General features: G+C 48.2%; 1 protein-coding gene across 3 annotated transcripts in view; it reads right to left on the bottom strand.

The window, feature by feature from the left end:
* The window catches only part of osbpl1a (oxysterol binding protein-like 1A), a 298,479-nt gene that overhangs the window by 228,708 nt on the left and 51,012 nt on the right, over positions 1–18,759 (bottom strand). For all 3 annotated transcript variants that reach the window (XM_072468513.1, XM_072468514.1, XM_072468515.1), the window contains exons 4-7: positions 18,230–18,304; positions 17,629–17,740; positions 16,864–16,949; positions 5,977–6,121 (exon numbers count right to left, since the gene is read on the bottom strand). In XM_072468513.1, the coding sequence (XP_072324614.1) occupies positions 5,977–6,121; positions 16,864–16,949; positions 17,629–17,740; positions 18,230–18,304 (418 nt within the window). The remainder of the gene's footprint in view (positions 1–5,976; positions 6,122–16,863; positions 16,950–17,628; positions 17,741–18,229; positions 18,305–18,759) is intronic.

Genomic DNA, 18,759 nt, shown 5'->3' with positions numbered 1-18,759 from the left:
CTCAAAGAATTCTATTAGGTTTGTAAGGCATGACCTTCCCTGCACAAAACCATGCTGCCTATCACTGATAAGTCTATTTTCTTTCAAATGTGAATAGATCCTATCCCTCAGTATCTTCTCCAACAGTTTGCCTACCACTGACGTCAAGCTCCCAGGTCTATAATTCTCTGGATTATCCTTGCTACCCTTCTTAAACAAAAGGGACAACATTAGCAATTCTCCAGTCCTCCGGGACCTCACCCGTGCTCAAGGATGCTGCAAAGATATCTGTTAAGGCCCCAGCTATTTTGTCCCTCGCTTCCCTCAGTAACCTGGGATAGATCCCATCTGGACCTGGGGACTTGTCCACCTTAATGCCTTTTAGAATACCCAAAACGTCCCCCTTCTTTATGCCGACTTGACCTAGAGTATTTAAACATCCATCCTTAGCCTCAACATCTGTCATGTCCCTCTCCTTGGTGAATACCAATGCAAAGTACTCATTAAGAATCTCACCCATTTCCTCTGACTCCACGCATAAATTCCCTCTTTTGTCTTTGAGTGGGCCAATCCTTTCTCTAGCTACCCTCTTGCTCCTTATATACAAATAAAAGGCTTTGGGATTTTCCTTTACCCTGTTAACCAAACATATTTCATGACCCCTTTTAGCCCTCTTTTTGCGCGTTTGAGATTTGTCCTACTTTCCCGATATTCCTCCAAAGCTTCATCAGTTTTATGCCGCCTAGATTTCATGCATGTTTCCTTTTTCATCTTAGCTAGTCTCACAATTCCACCCGTCAACCATGGTTCCCTAATCTTGCCATTTCTATCCCTCATTTTCACAGGGACATGTCTGTCCTGCATTCTAATTAACCTTTCCTTAAAAGACTCCCACATTTCAAATGTGGATTTACCCTTAAAGAGCTGCTCCCAATCCACATTCCCTAGTTCCTGCCGAATTTTGTTATACTTGGCCTTTCCCCAATTTAGCACTCTTCCTTTAGGACCACTCTCGTCTTTGTCCATGAGTATTCTAAAACTTACGGAATTGTGATCGCTATTCCCAAAGTAATCACCGACTGAAACTTTAACCACCTGGCCGGGATCATTACCCAATACCAGGTCCAGTATGGCCCCTTCCCGAGTTGGACTATTTACATACAGCTCTAAAAAACTCTCCTGGATGCTCCTTACAAATTCTGCTCCATCTACGCCTCCAACACTACATGAGTCCCATTCAATGTTGGGGAAATTAAAATCTCCCATCACAACCACCCTATTGCTCCTACATTTTTCTATAATCTGTCTACATATTTGTACCTCTACTTCACGCTCGCTTTTGGGAGGCCTGTAGTAAAGTCCCAACAATGTTAGTGCATCCTTCCTATTTCTTAGCTCTACCATATTGCCTCAGTGCTCGAATCCTCCATCGTGCCCTCCTTAAACATAGCTGTGATATCATCTCTGACCAGTAATGCAACTCCTCCACCCCTTTTACCTCCCCCTCTATCCCTCCTGAAGCATCTATACCCTGGGATATTTAGTTGCCAGTCTTGCCCTTCCCTCAACCAAGTCTCCGTAATACCAATATCATATTCCCAGGTACTAATCCAAGCCCTAAATTCATCTGCCTTACCTGCTACACTTCTCGCATTGAAACAAATGCACCTCAGACCACCTGTCCCTTTGCGTTCTTCATCTCTTCCCTGTCTACTCTTCCCCTTAGACAGTCCATTCATTTCCCCCTGACAGCCGAGGCCCAACAGGCTTTCGCCCGGATCAGAGCTGATATTGCCAAAGCTGGAATGCACGCTGTAGACGAAACACTTCCTTTCCAAGTAGAAAGCGACGCATCGGACGTCGCCCTTGCCGCCACCCTCAACCAGGCAGGAAGGCCCGTGGCATTCTTTTTCCGCACCCTCCATGCCTCCGAAATTCGGTACTCATCCATCGAAAAGGAGGCCCAGGCTATCGTTGAGGCTGTACGACATTGGAGGCATTACCTGGCCGGCAGGAGATTCACTCTCCTCTCTGACCAACGGTCGGTAGCCTTCATGTTCAACAGCGGGGCAAGATCAAAAATGACAAATCTTGCGGTGGAGAATTGAGCTCTCCATCTATAACTATGAGATTAAGTATCGCCCTGGCAAATTCAACGAGCCCCCAGACGCCCTATCCCGAGGTACATGTGCCAGCGCACAGTTGGACCGACTCCGGGCCCAGCACGACAGCCTTTGTCACCCAGGGGTCACTCGGTTGTACCACTTCATTAAGGCACAAAATTTGCCCTACTCCGTCGAGGAAGTAAGGACGTTCACCAGGGACTGCCAGGTCTGTGCAGAGTGCAAACCGCACTTCTACCGGCCGGACCGCACGCATCTGGTGAACGCCTCCCGCCCCTTTGAACGCCTCAGCGTGGATTTCAAAGGCCCCATCCCCTCCTCCGACCGACACATGTATTTCCTCAGTGTGATCGATGAACACTCCCGTTTCCCCTTCGCCATCCCATGCCCCGACATGACGTCCGCCACCGTCATTCAAGCCCTTAATTCAATCTTCACTCTGTTCGGCTTTCCCACCTACATCCACAGTGACAGGGGATCCTCATTCATGAGCGATGAGCTGCGTCAGTTCCTGCTCAGCAGGGGTATCGCCTCCAGCAGAACGACGAGCGACAACCCCCGGGGAAACGGACAGGTAGAAAGGGAGAATGGGACGGTATGGAGGGCCGTCCAGCTGGCCCTACGGTCCAGAAACCTCCCGGCCTCCCACTGGCAAGAGGTCCTCCCTGATGCACTACATTCCATTCGCTCATTACTTTGCACTGCTACTAACAGTACACCGCATGAACGTCTTTTGCCTTCCCCAGGAAGTCCACATCCGGGGTATCACTCCCAATTTCGCTCGCAGCTCCGGGAACCATGCTTCTCCGTAAACATGTGCGGCTCCACAAGGCGGATCCGTTGGTGGAAAGGGTGCACCTGCTCCACGCAAACCCACAGTACGCCTACGTGGCGTTCCCCGACGGCCGCCAGGTTACCGTCTCCCTCAGGGACCTGGCACCAGCAGATTCCACCCCCTCCCCTCCCCCGCCGCCCCCATCAACCCGCTAGGACTGTCCGTCCTCCCCTGCCCACCCCCGTTGATGAAGAGGATTTCGGCACGCTCCCGGAGTCAAGTTCGACCACGACAGCACCAACTTCGCCGGCTCCACTTCGTCGATCTCAGAGGACGAAGAAGGCGCCGGACCGGCTGAACCTCTGACCAGCCCACCGGATGACCAGAGACATTTTTTTTTCTGTTCTGTAAATATTAAAGATTGCGAATTGTATATAGTTATCCACCACCCCTGCCGGACTCAATTTTAACAGGGGGTGAATGTGGTAAACCACTGTGTTCCTATATTAAGGGTTGTACGGTAGAACCTTCACTACAGGTTCACCTGGGCCCCTGCATGCTAGCTCCGCCCAGGAGGCGGGTTATAAAGATGCGTGGCCTTCAGCTCGCAGCCATTTCGTCAGCTGCTGTAGGAGGCCACACATCTGATACTAATAAAGCCTCAGTTTGAATTCAACTTCGTCTCCAGTCAAATTGATCGTGCCTCAAATATTCCAGATGTGGCCTCACCAAGGCCCTGTATAATTGCAACAAGACATCCCTGCTCCTGTTCTCGAATCCTCTCGCAATGAAGGCCAACGTACCATTAGCCTTCTTTACCGCCTGCTGCACCTGCACGCTTACCTTCAGCGACTGGTGCACGAGGACACCCAGGTCTCGTTGCACACTCCCCTCTCCTAATTTATGGCCATTCAGATAATAGTCTGCCTTCTCGTTTTTGCTACCAAAGTGGATTACCTCACATTTATCCAAATTATACTACATAGAACATATAGTACAGATGGAGGCCTTTCAGCCCTTCGAGTCTGCACCGACCCACTTAAGCCCTCACTTCCACCCTATCCCCATAATCCAATAACCCCTCCTAACCTTTTTGGACACTAAGGGCAATTTATCATGACCAATCCTCCTAACCTGCACGTCTTTGGACTGTGGGAGGAAACCGGAGCACCCGGAGGAAACCCACGCACACACGGGGAGAACGTGCAGACAGACAGTGACCCAGTGGGGAATCGAACCTGGGACCCTGGCGCTGTGAAGCCACAGTGCTATCCACCGTGCTGCCCTGTTCATCTGCCATTCATTTGCTCACTCACTCAACTTGTCCAAGTCACGATGAAGGATCTTTGCATCCTCCTCACAGCTCACCCTCCCGTCCAGCTTTGTCCAAAACACTGGAGCCATAAGTTCAATAAATCCAATAGGGAATCAGGAGAAACTTTGTTATCCAGAGAATGATGTGAATGTGGAAATCTCCATCACAGGAAGCGGAGGTGAACAGTATAAATGTATTTAAGGGGAAATTGGATAAACATGAGGGAGAAAGGAACTGGACAGATGTCGACCAGCTGGATTGAAGAGCTTGTTTCCAAACTGTAAGGTTCTATGGGGAAACAATCTTTCTGGTCACCAAGCACTTGTGAAATAAATGCTATCCAAAGTGTGAAATATGAAACATCCTGTCATAGGTCAGTGAAAGCGATGGGGAAATGTACGAAATGAGGTTAGCTTTCGAAACAATTTCCTGAGGTTAATGGCTCTGTCGCTATCCCCCCCCCCCCCCCCCCACCCCCCCCCCCCACCCCCACCCCCCCCCCCCCCACCGTCCGGGTAACTGGACAACTAGGCAGACTCCAGTGCTGTTCTTGTGAGTGGAAGGCTACCTCTGGTAGGACCCTCCAGGACTCCCTATCAGACGTCTCGATTTTCATGGCATGCATCAATGATTTTGACAAATTAAATAGTTTGCAGACGATACGTGAATTAGTCGCGTGGTTGATAGTGAGGAAATAAAGTTGGGGATCACAGGGAGGTGCAGATGGGCGGAACAGAGGTAAAGGGATTCAACAAAGAACAAACAAAGAAATGTACAGCACAGGAACAGGCCCTTCGGCCCTCCAAGCCCGTGCCGACCATGCTGCCCGACTAAACTACAATCTTCTACACTTCCTGGGTCCGTATCCCTCTATTCCCATCCTATTCATGTATTTGTCAAGATGCCCCTTAAATGTCACTATCGTCCCTGCTTCCACTACCTCCTCCGGTAGCGAGTTCCAGGCACCCACTACCCTCTGCGTAAAAAACTTGCCTCGTACATCTACTCTAAACCTTGCCCCTCTCACCTTAAACCTATGCACCCTAGTAATTGACCCCTCTACCCTGGGGAAAAGCGTCTGACTATCCACTCTGTCTATGCCCCTCATAATTTTGTATGCCTCTATCAGGTCTCCCCTCAACCTCCTTCGTTCCAGTGAGAACAAACCGAGTTTATTCAATCGCTCCTCATAGCTAATGCCCTCCATACCAGGCAACATTCTGGTAAATCTCTTCTGCACCCTCTCTAAAGCCTCCACATCCTTCTGGTAGTGTGGCGACCAGAATTGAACACTATACTCCAAGTGTGGCCTAACTAAGGTTCTATACAGCTGCAACATGACTTGCCAATTCTTATACTCAATGCCCCGGCCAATGAAGGCAAGCATGCCGTATGCCTTCTTGACTACCTTCTCCACCTGTGTTGCCCCTTTCAATGACCTGTGGACCTGTACACCTAGATCTCTTTGACTTTCAATACTCTTGAGGGTTCTACCATTCACTGGATTCAATCCTGAGAATTGTCAGGTGATGCGCTTGGGGAGGACGAGCAAGGCCAGGGGATGTCCAATAAGTGGGAGGATACGGAGAGGTGTAGAAACATAGAAAATAGGAGCAGGAGGAGGCCATTCGGCCCTTTGAACCTGCTCCACCATTCATTAATAAGGGAATTAAGAGGTATGGGGAAGAGTGTGGGACGAGAGAAGAAGATCGGCCATGATCTTGTCGAATAGCGGAGCAGGGTCAAATGGCCTATTGCGTTCTTCACTTTCAGCCACTACTCACTGTTATTATTCTTGATACTGGGATCAGCGCCACACTTTAGAAGTTTGATAGCACCTTGTTTCTGTCCTCGATAGGCTGCACAGTGCAACGGCGTATTTCCCAACTTGTCAACACAGTTAACATTCGGTGGATTCGACTTGTTCAACTGAAAATAATTAACTTGTGGTTACATCAGCGGCAATTAAACATTCTTGGTTTACAGAACACCCAAAACGGAGTCAACGGCCTCAGCCGTGGCTCACTGGGCAGCACTCTCGTCTCTGACCCAGACGGTCGTGGGTTCAAGGCCCACTACAGAGGTTTCAACACAAATCCCAGGCTGCGCTCCCGATGCCAATCCCGACGAGACGGCAATAAAAGAAGTTGGTTATTTACAGAAATGAATTGGACACGGGGCAAGAAAGATTCATTTCATTGGGTAACGAGAGTCTATTCACATTCTCATTGGCCGTGGGTCAGAATCCCTCGAGGATGGGCACGTCAGGGGACCAATGGCAGGAGAGGGCGGAGCGAGTCAGAGAGAAGGGAGTCACATGTTGAACTCCCCCCCCCCCCCCACACACACGCGGCAACGCAATCAAACAGAGTTTCCATCTTTGAGAGGGCAGGAGGCAAGGGGAGTGGCATTAAGGGCCAGAACACTGTGGGGAAACAATTCAGAGTCCCTAAGAGCTATTACGACACAGAAGGAGGGCTTTCAGCCCATTGAGTTCATGCCAGCTCTCAGTAGAGCAATCTCGACAGTCCCTTTATTTCCCTCAAGTGCCCATCTATTTTCTTTCAGAAATCATGGGCTCTGCTAAAGCACCCTCGTAAGCAGCAGATCCCAGGTTAATACCATTCGCCGCATAAAAAGATTCTTCCTTAGATTCCCCACCTCCTGCATCTCTGGCCCAAGACCTTAAACCTGTTACCACTATCATAGTCCATCAGCTGTACTAATAGCTAACAGTTTTCTAATTTATCTACACGTGTCATAATCTTGCACACCTCTATTAAATCTCCCCTCATTCATTTGCTCCCAGGAGAACAACCCCAATTTCTTGAACCTAAACCTCTAACTAGAATCCCTCGGCCATGTACCCACTCTGACTAATCTCCTCTGCACCCTCGCGAGGAACCTCACATTATTCCAGAATGGGGGGACCAGAAATGGATATTCTAGTTGTGGCCTAACCATAGCTTTATAACCTTCCTGCTTTTGTATGAAGACCAAAATCGCATTTGTCTTCCAAGTGGGTTTGCTTAGGTATGCTCCAACACCAGGGGGAAGCGTTTTTAGCACATGTGCAGAGTCAGCTGCTGCATTAAAACCAACAAGTTGTCTTGACATAGACCAACAATACTGTGTCGTCCTTAACCAGTTGCAAGTTCTTGTATCCACTTTACCTGTCGTTTAACAACTGCCCCCTCTATAAAACATGCTTCTGGCAATCCAGTGAGCGATGATGATGGATAATCAGGAAATTTCAGTCAATGAGATTCGCAACTCCCAATGTACTCAGACTGTGGAGAATGGACTGTAAGATCTTTTGGTAAAAGATCAATGAAAAGTATTTCGAATAAAATGATTAAGAAATGTATTATCTCATGCGGGATTCCAAACCATGCCCCGCGGATGAAGAGTTTGGCCACTATCCAACTGAACTACCTGGGCTGTGTGCGACTCTCTACACAGCATTCTTAATGTGGCGACGAGGGGATTTTCACTTCATTGCAGTGTTAATGTAAGCCTACTTGCAACAATAAAGATTTTTTTTTTTTAAATTAGGGGGTAAAATAGCTTTTTCATAAACTTGTTTATTATTTATTTTCATGGTCTAACTTATTATGGATTGTGGCAAGTTAATTGGCGTGTGTGTGGGGGGCGGGGGGGGGGGGGGTGGGTTCGTTCTCTTGGTAGATGCAGCAATGTCTCCATGTGGATATCATTGTGGATCTTTAATAATACATCCATCATCAGTCACATCACCAGCACTCATTCAGGCAGCTTGACACAACTTGATGCCAGATAGTCATTTGGATGTGGCACAGAAAACTCCCATCCTGCCACCACCATCAGGATTGGATGTGCGTGCACCAGCGGGCGCGGTGCGGGTCGAGTGCAAACGCGCAATTGCTCCTGCCGCACTTTGTCAGCAGCATGGGTCAGCAGGAACAGTTGGGTATGCGCATTTGACCCACGCAGCAGCCGCTAATGCACGTGCAGCCATTCCTGCTTTCAACAGAATTGCGTGAGTTGCAGTGTTGTTAATTAGTCTCAACGTGTATCGCCCCCTCCACAGACCGATGCCCATGAACACCCAGGTCCCCCTTGTCTGCCTCTCCATTCCCACACCGCCCCCTTTCCCCGGTTTCGAGAGATGCCCCTTCCCAACCACATTCACTCACTATCTGCTGGGCTGTCTTCATGTTTGCTTTGACTCAGCACATGCCATGTTCTACACCAGATTGCAAATTCTAACCCGGGTTCGATTCCAGCCTCGGGTCACTGTCTGTGCGGAGTCTGCACGTTCTCCCCGCATCTGCGTGGGTTTCCTCCGGGTGCTCCGGTTTCCTCCCACAGTCCAAAGATGTGCGGTTAGGTGGATTGGCCATGCAAAATTCCCCTCAAGTGTCCAAAAGGTTAGGTGGGGCTATTGGGTTACAGGGATAGGGTGGGCCGAGTGGGCCTAGATTAAAGTGCTGTTTCGGAGGGTCGGTGCAGACTCAATGGGCTGAATGTCCTCCTTCCGCGTTGTGGGGATTCGAAGAGGCTCCCATTTATAGCGATCAACGTGCTTTTTAGAGCAACTGACTTGGCCCCAGCTGGCCTAGCTCGGAGTGCTTTGAATACAGTCTGTGATTACATCAGCAGTGTTTTTAATCAGTCCAAATTTGCGCTGCTGACCAGAGAGGCGTTGAGCGCGCTCGCGTACACGCCAGTGGCCGCAGTGTGGGCCCAGTGCACGTGCGAAACAGCTCCTGACGCATTTCCGCTCTGCGGAAGCGGTAACCGTGTTCTCCCTATTTACTCCGTCCAAACACAGCATGATTGTTCTCTTAACCTTTCTGCTCGAAGGAAAAGGATCCCAGTTTTATCCAATCTCCCCAAACTTTGAACAAATGAAAATTCTATTCATTGCTGGAATTGCCGAGAAGCAGATAATTGAAATGGGAGATGTGTGTGTTTTTAAAAATCTATTAGACAAGATCTGTGCATTTTAAAAGTTGAATCTCTTGTCATTGGGAGCCCAAACGTTATCCTCTCGCGATCTCAGGATAAAATAGGAAGTATAACTTCCAGGATGTAATTTATAAAGGAAGATACAAATGAGCAAATTGAAAATCCCTTAAATAATAATAACAACCTTTATTATTGTCACAAGTATGAAGTTATTGTGAAAAGCCACATTCTGGCGCCTGTTCGGGGAGGCTGGTACGGGAATTGAACCCGCGCTGCTGGCCTTGTTCTGCATCACAAACCAGCTGTCTAGCCCACTGAGCTTATCACTGAGTGCAGCTCGTCACAGAGCGTTATTATGATCCCAGTTGGTGTTACTACTGGACGGGAAAGACCCAAAATGGAACCCTGGCTCAGAAGGCTGGAACATTTTATTTATTTTTTTAGAAAACGGGGAGTAACAGAGTCACAGGACTTTCATAGGACATAGAACATTACAGCGCAGTACAGGCCCTTCGGCCCTCGATGTTGCGCCGACCTGTGAAACCACTCTAAAGCCCATTTACACTATTCCCTTATTGTCCATATGTCTATCCAATGACCATTTGAATGCCCTTAGTGTTGGAGAGTCCACTACTGTTGCAGGCAGGGCATTCCACGCCCTTACTACTGTCTGAGTAAAGAACCTACCTCTGACATCTGTCTTATATCTATCTCCCCTCAATTTAAAGCTATGTCCCCTCGTGCTAGACATCACCATCCGAGGAAAAAGGCTCTCACTGTCCACCCTATCTAATCCTCGGATCATCTTGTATGCCTCAATTAAGGCACCACTTGACCTTCTTCTCTCTAACGAAAACAGCCTCAAGTCTCTCAGCCTTTCCTCATAAGATCTTCCCTCCATACCAGGCAACATTCTGGTAAATCTCCTCTGCACCCTTTCCAATGCTTCCACATCCTTCCTATAATGCGGCGACCAGAATTGCACGCAATACTCCAAATGCGGCCGCACCAGAGTTTTGTACAGCTGCAACATGACCTCATGGCTCCGAAACTCAATCCCTCTACCAATAAAAGCTAACACACCATACGCCTTCTTAACAACCCTCTTAACCTGAGTGGCAACGTTCAGGGATCTATGTACATGGACACCGAGATCTCTCTGCTCATCCACACTGCCAAGAATCTTACCATTAGCCCAGTACTCCGTCTTCCTGTTATTCCTTCCAAAATGAATCACCTCACACTTTTCTGCATTAAACGCCATTTGCCACCTCTCAGCCCAGTGCTGCAGCTTATCTATGTGCCTCTGTAACTTGTAACATCCTTCCACATTGTCCACAACTCCACCGACTTTAGTGTCATCTGCAAATTTACTCACCCATCCTTCTACGCCCTCCTCCAGGTCATTTATAAAAATGACGAACAGCAGTGGCCCCAAAACAGATCCTTGTGGTACACCACTAGTAACTGGACTCCAGTCTGAACACTTTCCATCAACCACCACCCTTTGTCTTCTTCCAGCTAGCCAATTTCTGATCCAAACTGCTAAATCTCCCTGAATCCCATGCTTCCGTATTTTCTGCAGAAGCCTACCGCGGGGAACCTTATCAAATGCTTTACTGAAATCCATATACACCACATCAACTGCTTTACTCTCATCCACCTGTTTGGTCACCTTCTCAATAACTCAATAAGGTTTGTGAGGCACGACCTACCCTTCACGAAACCGTGTTGGCTATGTCTAATCAAATTATTCCTTTCCAGATGATTATACACCCTATCTCTTTTAAACCTTTCCAAGATTTTGCCCACAACAGAAGTAAGGCTCACTGGTCTATAGTTACCGGGGTTGTTTCTACTCCCCTTCTTGAACAAGGGGACAACATTTGCTATCCTCCAGTCTTCTGGCACTATTCCTGTTGACAAAGATGACTTAAAGATCAAAGCCAAAGGCTCAGCAATCTCCTCCCTAGCTTCCCAGAGAATCCGAGGATATATCCCATCCGGCCCAGGGGACTTATCTATTTTCACCCTTTCCAGAATTGTTAACACCCTCTCCTTATGAACCTCAAGCCCTTCTAGTCTAGTAGCCTGAATCTCAGTATTCTCCTCGACAACATTGTCTTTTTCCTGTGTGAATACTGACGAAAAATATTCATTTAGCACCTCTCCTATCTCCTCGGACTCCAAGCACAACTTCCCACTACTGTCCTTGACTGGCCCTATCTTACCCTAGTCATTCTTTTATTCCTGACATATCTATGGAAAGCTTTCAGGTTATCCTTGATCCTACCTGCCAAAGACTTCTCATGTCCCCTCCTGGCTCTTCTTAGCTCTCTCTTTAGGTCCTTCCTAGCTAACTTGTAACTCTCGAGTGCCCTTACTGAACCATCATGTCTCATCTTTACATAAGCCTCCTTCTTCCTCTTGACAAGTATTTCGACTGCCTTAGTAAACCACTGTTCCCTTGCTCGACCACTTCCTCCCTGCCTGACAGGTACATACTTATCAAGGACACGCAGTAGCTGTTCTTTGAACAAGCTCCACATTTCCATTGTGCCCATCCCCTGCAGTTTTCATCTCCATCTGATGCATCCTAAGTCTTGCCTCATCGCATCATAATTGCCTTTCCCCCAGATATAACTCTTGCCCTGCGGTATATACCTATCCCTTTCCATCACTAAAGTAAACATAATCGAATTGTGGTCACTATCACCAAAGTGCTCACCTACCTCCAAATCTAACACCTGTCCTGGTTCATTACCCAGTACCAAATCCAATACGGCCTCGCCTCTCGTTGGCCTCTCTACATACTGTGTCAGGAAACCCTCCTGCACACATTGGACAAAAACAGACCCATCTAAAGTACTCGAACTATACCGTTTCCAGTCAATATTTGGAAAGTTAAAGTCTCCCATAACAACTACCCTGTTGCTTTCGCTCCTATCCAGAATCATCTTTGCAATCCTTGCCTCTACATCTCTGGAACTTTTCGGAGGCCTATAGAAAACCCCAACAGGGTGACCTCTCCTTTCCTGTTTCTAACTTCAGCCCATACTACCTCAGTCGACGATTCCTCATCAAACGTCCTTTCTGCCACCGTAATACTGTCCTTGACTAACAATGCCACCCCTCCCCTCTTTTACCACCTTCCCTGAGCTGACTGAAATATCTAAACCCCGGCACCTGCAACAACCATTCCTGTCCCTGCTCTATCCATGTCTCCGCAATGGCCACAACATCAAAGTCCCAGGTACCAACCCATGCCGCAAGTTCACCCACATTATTCCGGATGCTCCTGGCATTGAAAAAGGCACACTTTAAACCACCTTCCTGCCTGCCAGTACACTCCTGCAACTTTAAAACCTTACTCATGACCTCACTACTCTCAACCTCCTATATACTGGAGCTACAATTCAGGTTCCCAAACCCCTGCTGAACTAGTTTAAACCCTCCCGAAGAGCATTAGCAAATTTCCCCCCCCAGGATATTGGTACCCCTCTGGTCCAGGTGCAGACCATCCCGTTTGTAGAGGTCCCACCGACCCCAGAAAGAGCCCCAATTATCCAGAAATCTGAAACCCTCCCTCCTGCACCATCCCTGTAGCCACGTGTTCAACTCCTCTCTCTCCCTATTCCTTGTCTCGCTATCACGTGGCACGGGTAACATCCCAGAGATAATAACTCTGCTTGGCCTAGATCTAAGTTTCCACCCTAGCTCCCTGAATTCCTGCCTTACATCCCTATCCCTTTTCCTACCTATGTCGTTCAATTAGGTTTTAACTACAAAAGTTTTTATTATAAGACCATAACAACTAGGAGCAGGAGTCGGCCATCTGGCCCCTCGAGCCTGCTCCACCATCAATGAGATCATGGCTGATCTTTTGTGGACTCAGCTCCACTTTCCGGCCCAAACACCATAACCCTTAATCCCTTTATTCTTCAAAAAACTATCTATCTTTATCTTAAAAACATTTAATGAAGGAGCCTCTACTGCTTCACTGGGCAAGGAATTCCGTAGATTCACAACCCTTTGGGTGAAGAAGTTCCTCCTAAACTCAGTCCTAAATCTACTTCCCCTTATTTTGAGGCTATGCCCCCTAGTTCTGCTTTCACCCGCCAGTGGAAACAACCTGCCCGCATCTATCCTATCTATTCCCTTCATAATCTTATATGTTTCTATAAGATTCCCCCCTCATCCTTCTAAATTCCAACGAGTACAGTCCCAGTCTATTCAACCTCTCCTCGTAATCCAACCCCTTCAGCTCTGGGATTAACCTAGTGAATCTGCTCTGCACACCCTCCAGTGCCAGTACGTCCTTTCTCAAGTAAGGAGACCAAAACTGAACACAATACTCCAGGTGTGGCCTCACTAACACCTTATACAATTGCAGCAGAACCTCCCTAGACTTAAACTCTATCCCTCTAGCAATGAAGGACAAAATTTCATTTGCCTTCTTAATCACCTGTTGCACCTGAAAACCAACTTTTTGCGACTCATGCACTAGCACACCCAGGTCTCTCTGCACAGCAGCATGTTTTAATATTTTATCATTTAAATAATAATCCCTTTTGCTGTTATTCCTACCAAAATGGATAACCTCACACTTGTCAACATTGTATTCCATCTGCCAGATCCTAGCCCATTCACTTAGCCTATCCAAATCCCTCTGCAGACTTCCAGTATCCTCTGCACTTTTTGCTTTACCACTTATCTTAGTGTCGTCTGCAAACTTGGACACATTGCCCTTGGTCCCCAACTCCAAATAATCTATGTAAATTGTGAACAGTTGTGGGCCCAACACTGATCCCTGAGGGACACCACTAGCTACTGATTGCCAACCAGAGAAACACCCATTAATCCCCACTCTTTGCTTTCTATTAATTAACCAATCCTCTATCCATGCTACTACTTTCCCCTTAATGCCATGCATCTATACATGAAAATTTGACGACAGTGCAATATCCCTTCATTCCAGCTTATGTTTTGTTATGGGTCAGGGTTTAAAAACTCCAAAGTGTATTATGGAGTCCACCTGACCTACAACCTTTATGTTAAATTCGGCTGGGATGACCACAGGAGCCTTTCCTTCAGGTATGGTTCAACAGACTTCTTGGGCGGGATTCTCCGACTGCCCACCGGGTCGGAGAATCCCCGGGGGGCAGCGCAAATCCCACCAGCCGCCGGCTGCCGTATTCTCCAACGCCGTTTTTCGGGCGGGGGCGGGATTCACGCCACGCCGGTTGGGGGCCGTTGGCAGCGACCCCCCCCCCCCCCAGTGTTTCTCCGGGCCCCGGTGGGTCGAGCAGCCATCCGTTTTTGGCTAGTCTCGCCGGGGTAAATCACTCACTTCACATACCGGCGGGACCTGGCAGGTAAGTCGGCGGGGGGTGGTCCCTGGGGGGGGGGGGGGGGGGGGGGCCATGGTGGCCTGGCTCACGATCGGGGCCCACCAATCTGCAGGCAGGCTTGTTCCTTCTGCGCCATCCCCTGTAGGGCTCCGCCATGGCCGGGCGCGGAGAAGAGAACCCCCCCGGCCCACCCCCTGTGCATGCGGCAAAATACACCGGCCGGTCTGCGCATGCGCGGAACCAAGCCAACGGTTCCGCGCATGTGCGAACCCGCGCCGTCCCTTCGGCGCCGGCTGGAACGGCACCAACCCCTCCGGTGTCAACTTAGAGAATTCCGCCCTTTTGGGGGCTAGTGACGCCGGAGTGGTTGGCGCCGGCTCTCCCGCTGGCGTGGGGACTTAGTCCCCAGAAGGGAGAATCCCAGCCCTTGAGGGCTTTTAATCAAATAAACAAGCTTTATTCTAAGAATTTAGTTAACATTTGTATAAACACACACAGCAAGAATTTTTATCAATTACAAACATAAAGACCCCACACAGCTTCTGTAATCTATGTATAACCCTTAATGAATTCCCCCTTAACTGTTCCAATTCACTAACAAAATCCAATTAAAACTAGAAACCCCTTTTCAAAGGCGTGGCCCAGAACACTGTATTCTCATTTGACTAATACTGTTGTTACTGAAACTCTGTTCCACTTTTCAACCAGCAGATTTGAATTCATTCCACAAAGCAATTTTATCTCCAAGGCCACCACCAAGGTAACTTTATACTGGATGTTTTTTTCAAAATAAAAACCGAGAAAGACACAGAGAAAATACTTCTTTTCTCTTTGAGTCCACAGCAGTCAAATCAAAAGCCAAATTAAATCTCACAGAGCCACAGCCCAGCCCCACCCACACAATGACATCACTGAAGCCATGTGATAAGACAAAAACCTTTCTTAAAGGGACATTCCCTGACACTTCACAAAAGATAGACAGAATTTAGGGATAACACAGGTTACAAAATAGATTGTGTGCTACAAGACTTACAGTAAACACAGTCCCTTTAAATCCACAGGCTAACTGCGATCTGACAACACCGTACCTTGCAATCTCCCTAACACACTCAACCTGTTTGGCCACATTATGAATGATCTTTATTAGCGTCAACAAGTAGGCGGACATTAACACTGCAACAAAGTTACTGTGAAAATTCCCTAGTCGGGCACACGGAAGGAGAATTCAGAATGTCCAATTCACATAACTAGCACGTCTTTCAGGACTTGTTGGTTGGAACCAGGGCACCCGGAGTAAACCCACGCAGACACAGGGGGAATGTGCAGACTCCGCACGGACAGTAACCCAAGCCGGGAATCGAACCGGGGTCCCTGGGGCTGTGAAGCGACAATGCTAACCACGGTGTTACCGTGCCGCCCACCTCCTTGACCATCAAGCCCTGGGGTGGGATTCGAAACCGAAGCTTTTGGGCTAAGAGGCAAGGACGCTACCCACTGCAACACGAGACCTCCAGACTTGAGTGCCATCTCCTTCACCTCGATTGAGTGCGTTAAAGCTATGTGCTGAGAGTTGCTACACAGCCTGGGTAGCTCATTTGATCGATAATGTGACTTTTAATCTTAAGGTCATATTTACAAAAGTCCCACGCCATGATCTTTTTTATTAAATGTCACAGTCAAAATAGTTCTTTTTATTGACTTTCATTTTAAACCCCAAAATAGTGTCCTTAAGTTAAATATTACACAAGCTGGGAATTTTCCTGATGACATACCTTCAGTATTCATTCAACCATCAGAAGCATGTTTTCCAGGGGGGGCAATTGCTAATTGATGGGCAGACTAGTCACAAAAACCTGCCATGCTTCAGGACTTCACAGACAGCTGACACTGGGACAGTGCAGCTACGCATGTACAGGAAGTGCTCCCTCTAGTGTTGCAACACAGACAAGCAGAGTCCAAATAAAAACTGTGTTCACCGATGAGAGAGAAGGAAACCAGAGTACGCAAAATCAAGACAATTGGTAAAAGGAGCGGGTAGGGGTTAATTGTTTTACCCTGCGAGTTGTTACGATCTGCAACGCTCTGCCTGGGCGGGCAGGGAAGGAGAGTCAACGGGAACTTTCAAAAGGGGAATTGGATCAACGCTTGGAAGGGAGAAGATTTGCAGGACTGCACGGAAGGAGCGGGACTAAAGGGATAGGCTCTTTCGGAAAGCTCAGGCACGATGCCACCTCTCATGCTGCCAGATTATTTTTCTTTTAATTGCCCCGGATTCCTGTTCAAACCGAAAAGGAAATAAAAGGGAGCAGTCCGCTAAACATGCCAATCCTCCTTGTTGGGGGAGGGGAATGCCAATCGGACACAGCTTACCAAAGTCGTCAATCCAGCCACATCTCCTTCCCGTGCAGCAGCCAATAGCAGCTCTTCTGATTTCCTCCGTTGTGTCATTTCAGCGGCTGTTTAAAAACAAGAGACATTTAGAACAGGAAACCGGTCGGATAAGATTCCACCCAAAGTGTAGCCGAGTCTAAATTTCTCCTGATAGCCTTCAACAGCCGCGACAGGGCTGTACAATTCCACCCAAGGAGCTTCTAGATACCTGAAGTTGATGATCTTTTGAGACAAGGTTGTCCAATATGTTGGGCTTGTCAGCATGGAGGCTACCCATGAAATTCAACCTAGATTGGCAGGGCGCACCTCCCACAGAATTCCCAACCCTTGGGGGAACTGTCTCAGGGCAAAAGGACACCGGAAGAAAACAGCCCTGCCTATTTCTGCGCTGCAGGCCACCTCTCTCGGGAAAGCACGACAGGCAACCTGCCCGTTCAGGGGTAAGCACCGGGATTTGGTTCAGCATGTTTCAAGGACCATCCACGCCAGACCCACTGCATCCGCCGTGCCCAGCGGAAGCGAAGAGGAGGCACAAGAGGTTTCCTCCCACAGTCCAAAGATGTGCAGGCTCGGTGGATTGGCCTTGATCAATGTGCGAGGTTACATGGACAGGGCGGGGGAGTGGGCCTGGGGATCGGCTGCTCTTTCAGAGGGTCTGTGCAGGCCCGGTGCTCCGAATGACCTCCTTCTGCACGGTAGGGTCTCGATGTGTAAATGCAAGTCTTTCTTTGGAATTCTGCCTACCTTCAAGCATGCATCGGATTTCTTGATCTTGAGTGACAGCTCTCGCCGTTTGGCCATCTCCGTTGATCACAGCAGCATCAGCATCACACTGCAGTAGCAGCATAACCAGCTCCTGTAAAACAGAACGAGCTCTCAGGGCGAACACAGGACGGACTGCTGGGCTACCCAATCATAGGATCACGTCAATGCTGATCCTTTGGAAGATTGAGCAAAAACAACTTGCATTTATATAGCGCCTTTGACCTAGTAAAACGTCCCAAAGGCACTTAAAAAGATGGGTTAGCCAGCAAAATCCGCCACCAAGTCACTTGAGGCTTTGGTCAGAGAGGCAGGTTTTAAGAACTGTCTTTTCAAAGAAAAAAGCCAAGTGAGTTGGAGAGGTGGAGAGGTTTAGGGAGGAAATTGTAGAGCTTAGGGCATGCGAGGTTTAAAATTGAGGCACTACTAGACTTGTTGAGGAGCACAGGCGGTGGTGGGAGACTGCAACTAATATTCAAAATGTAGCTTCATAGAGTCTGGCAACTGTTGAACAAAGTTATTGATAGATTGAGCGAGTTTCAAACATTACAACTGCACTTCCTCAAAAAGATAATCTTCTCACCTTCCTTCCTGTGAAAGCTGCTCGATGGAGCGGACTGTCTCCGATATCATTGACCACATTCACATCTGCATCGGCCTATCAGCAATAAAATTACCAGTAAATAATCCACCAAATCACTACAAGAGTCATGACCATGGCTACACATGCTATCGAGTGAAATCTGGTTTTAGTATTACTGACAGTGTATATTTACATGGAATGTACGGAGTGTAGAACCAGCCAACTCAGGCCCCTGTTTACGCTCCGCACATGTCTCTCCAACCCACCCACCCCCCAGCAACATATCCTTCTCCTCCCATCTCCCTCGTCCGTTTATCCAGCTTCACTTTATCGATGCCATTCACCACAACCACCCCCGTGTGGGTATCACTGGCTAAGTCAGCATTTGTTGCCCATCCCGAATTGCCCTTGAGAAGGTGGTGGTGAGCGGCCTTCTTGAACCGCTGCAGTCCTTGAGGTGTAGGTACACCCACCGTGTTGTTGGGGCGGGAAACATCTCCAGTACCTCTACCCTATAAAACCCTTTGATT

This window comes from Scyliorhinus torazame, chromosome 11 (genome assembly GCF_047496885.1).
Source record: "Scyliorhinus torazame isolate Kashiwa2021f chromosome 11, sScyTor2.1, whole genome shotgun sequence".
Taxonomy (NCBI): Eukaryota; Metazoa; Chordata; class Chondrichthyes; order Carcharhiniformes; family Scyliorhinidae; genus Scyliorhinus; species Scyliorhinus torazame.
Note: the sequence above shows the minus strand (reverse complement) of the source record. Positions and strands in the feature narration are given on the sequence as shown.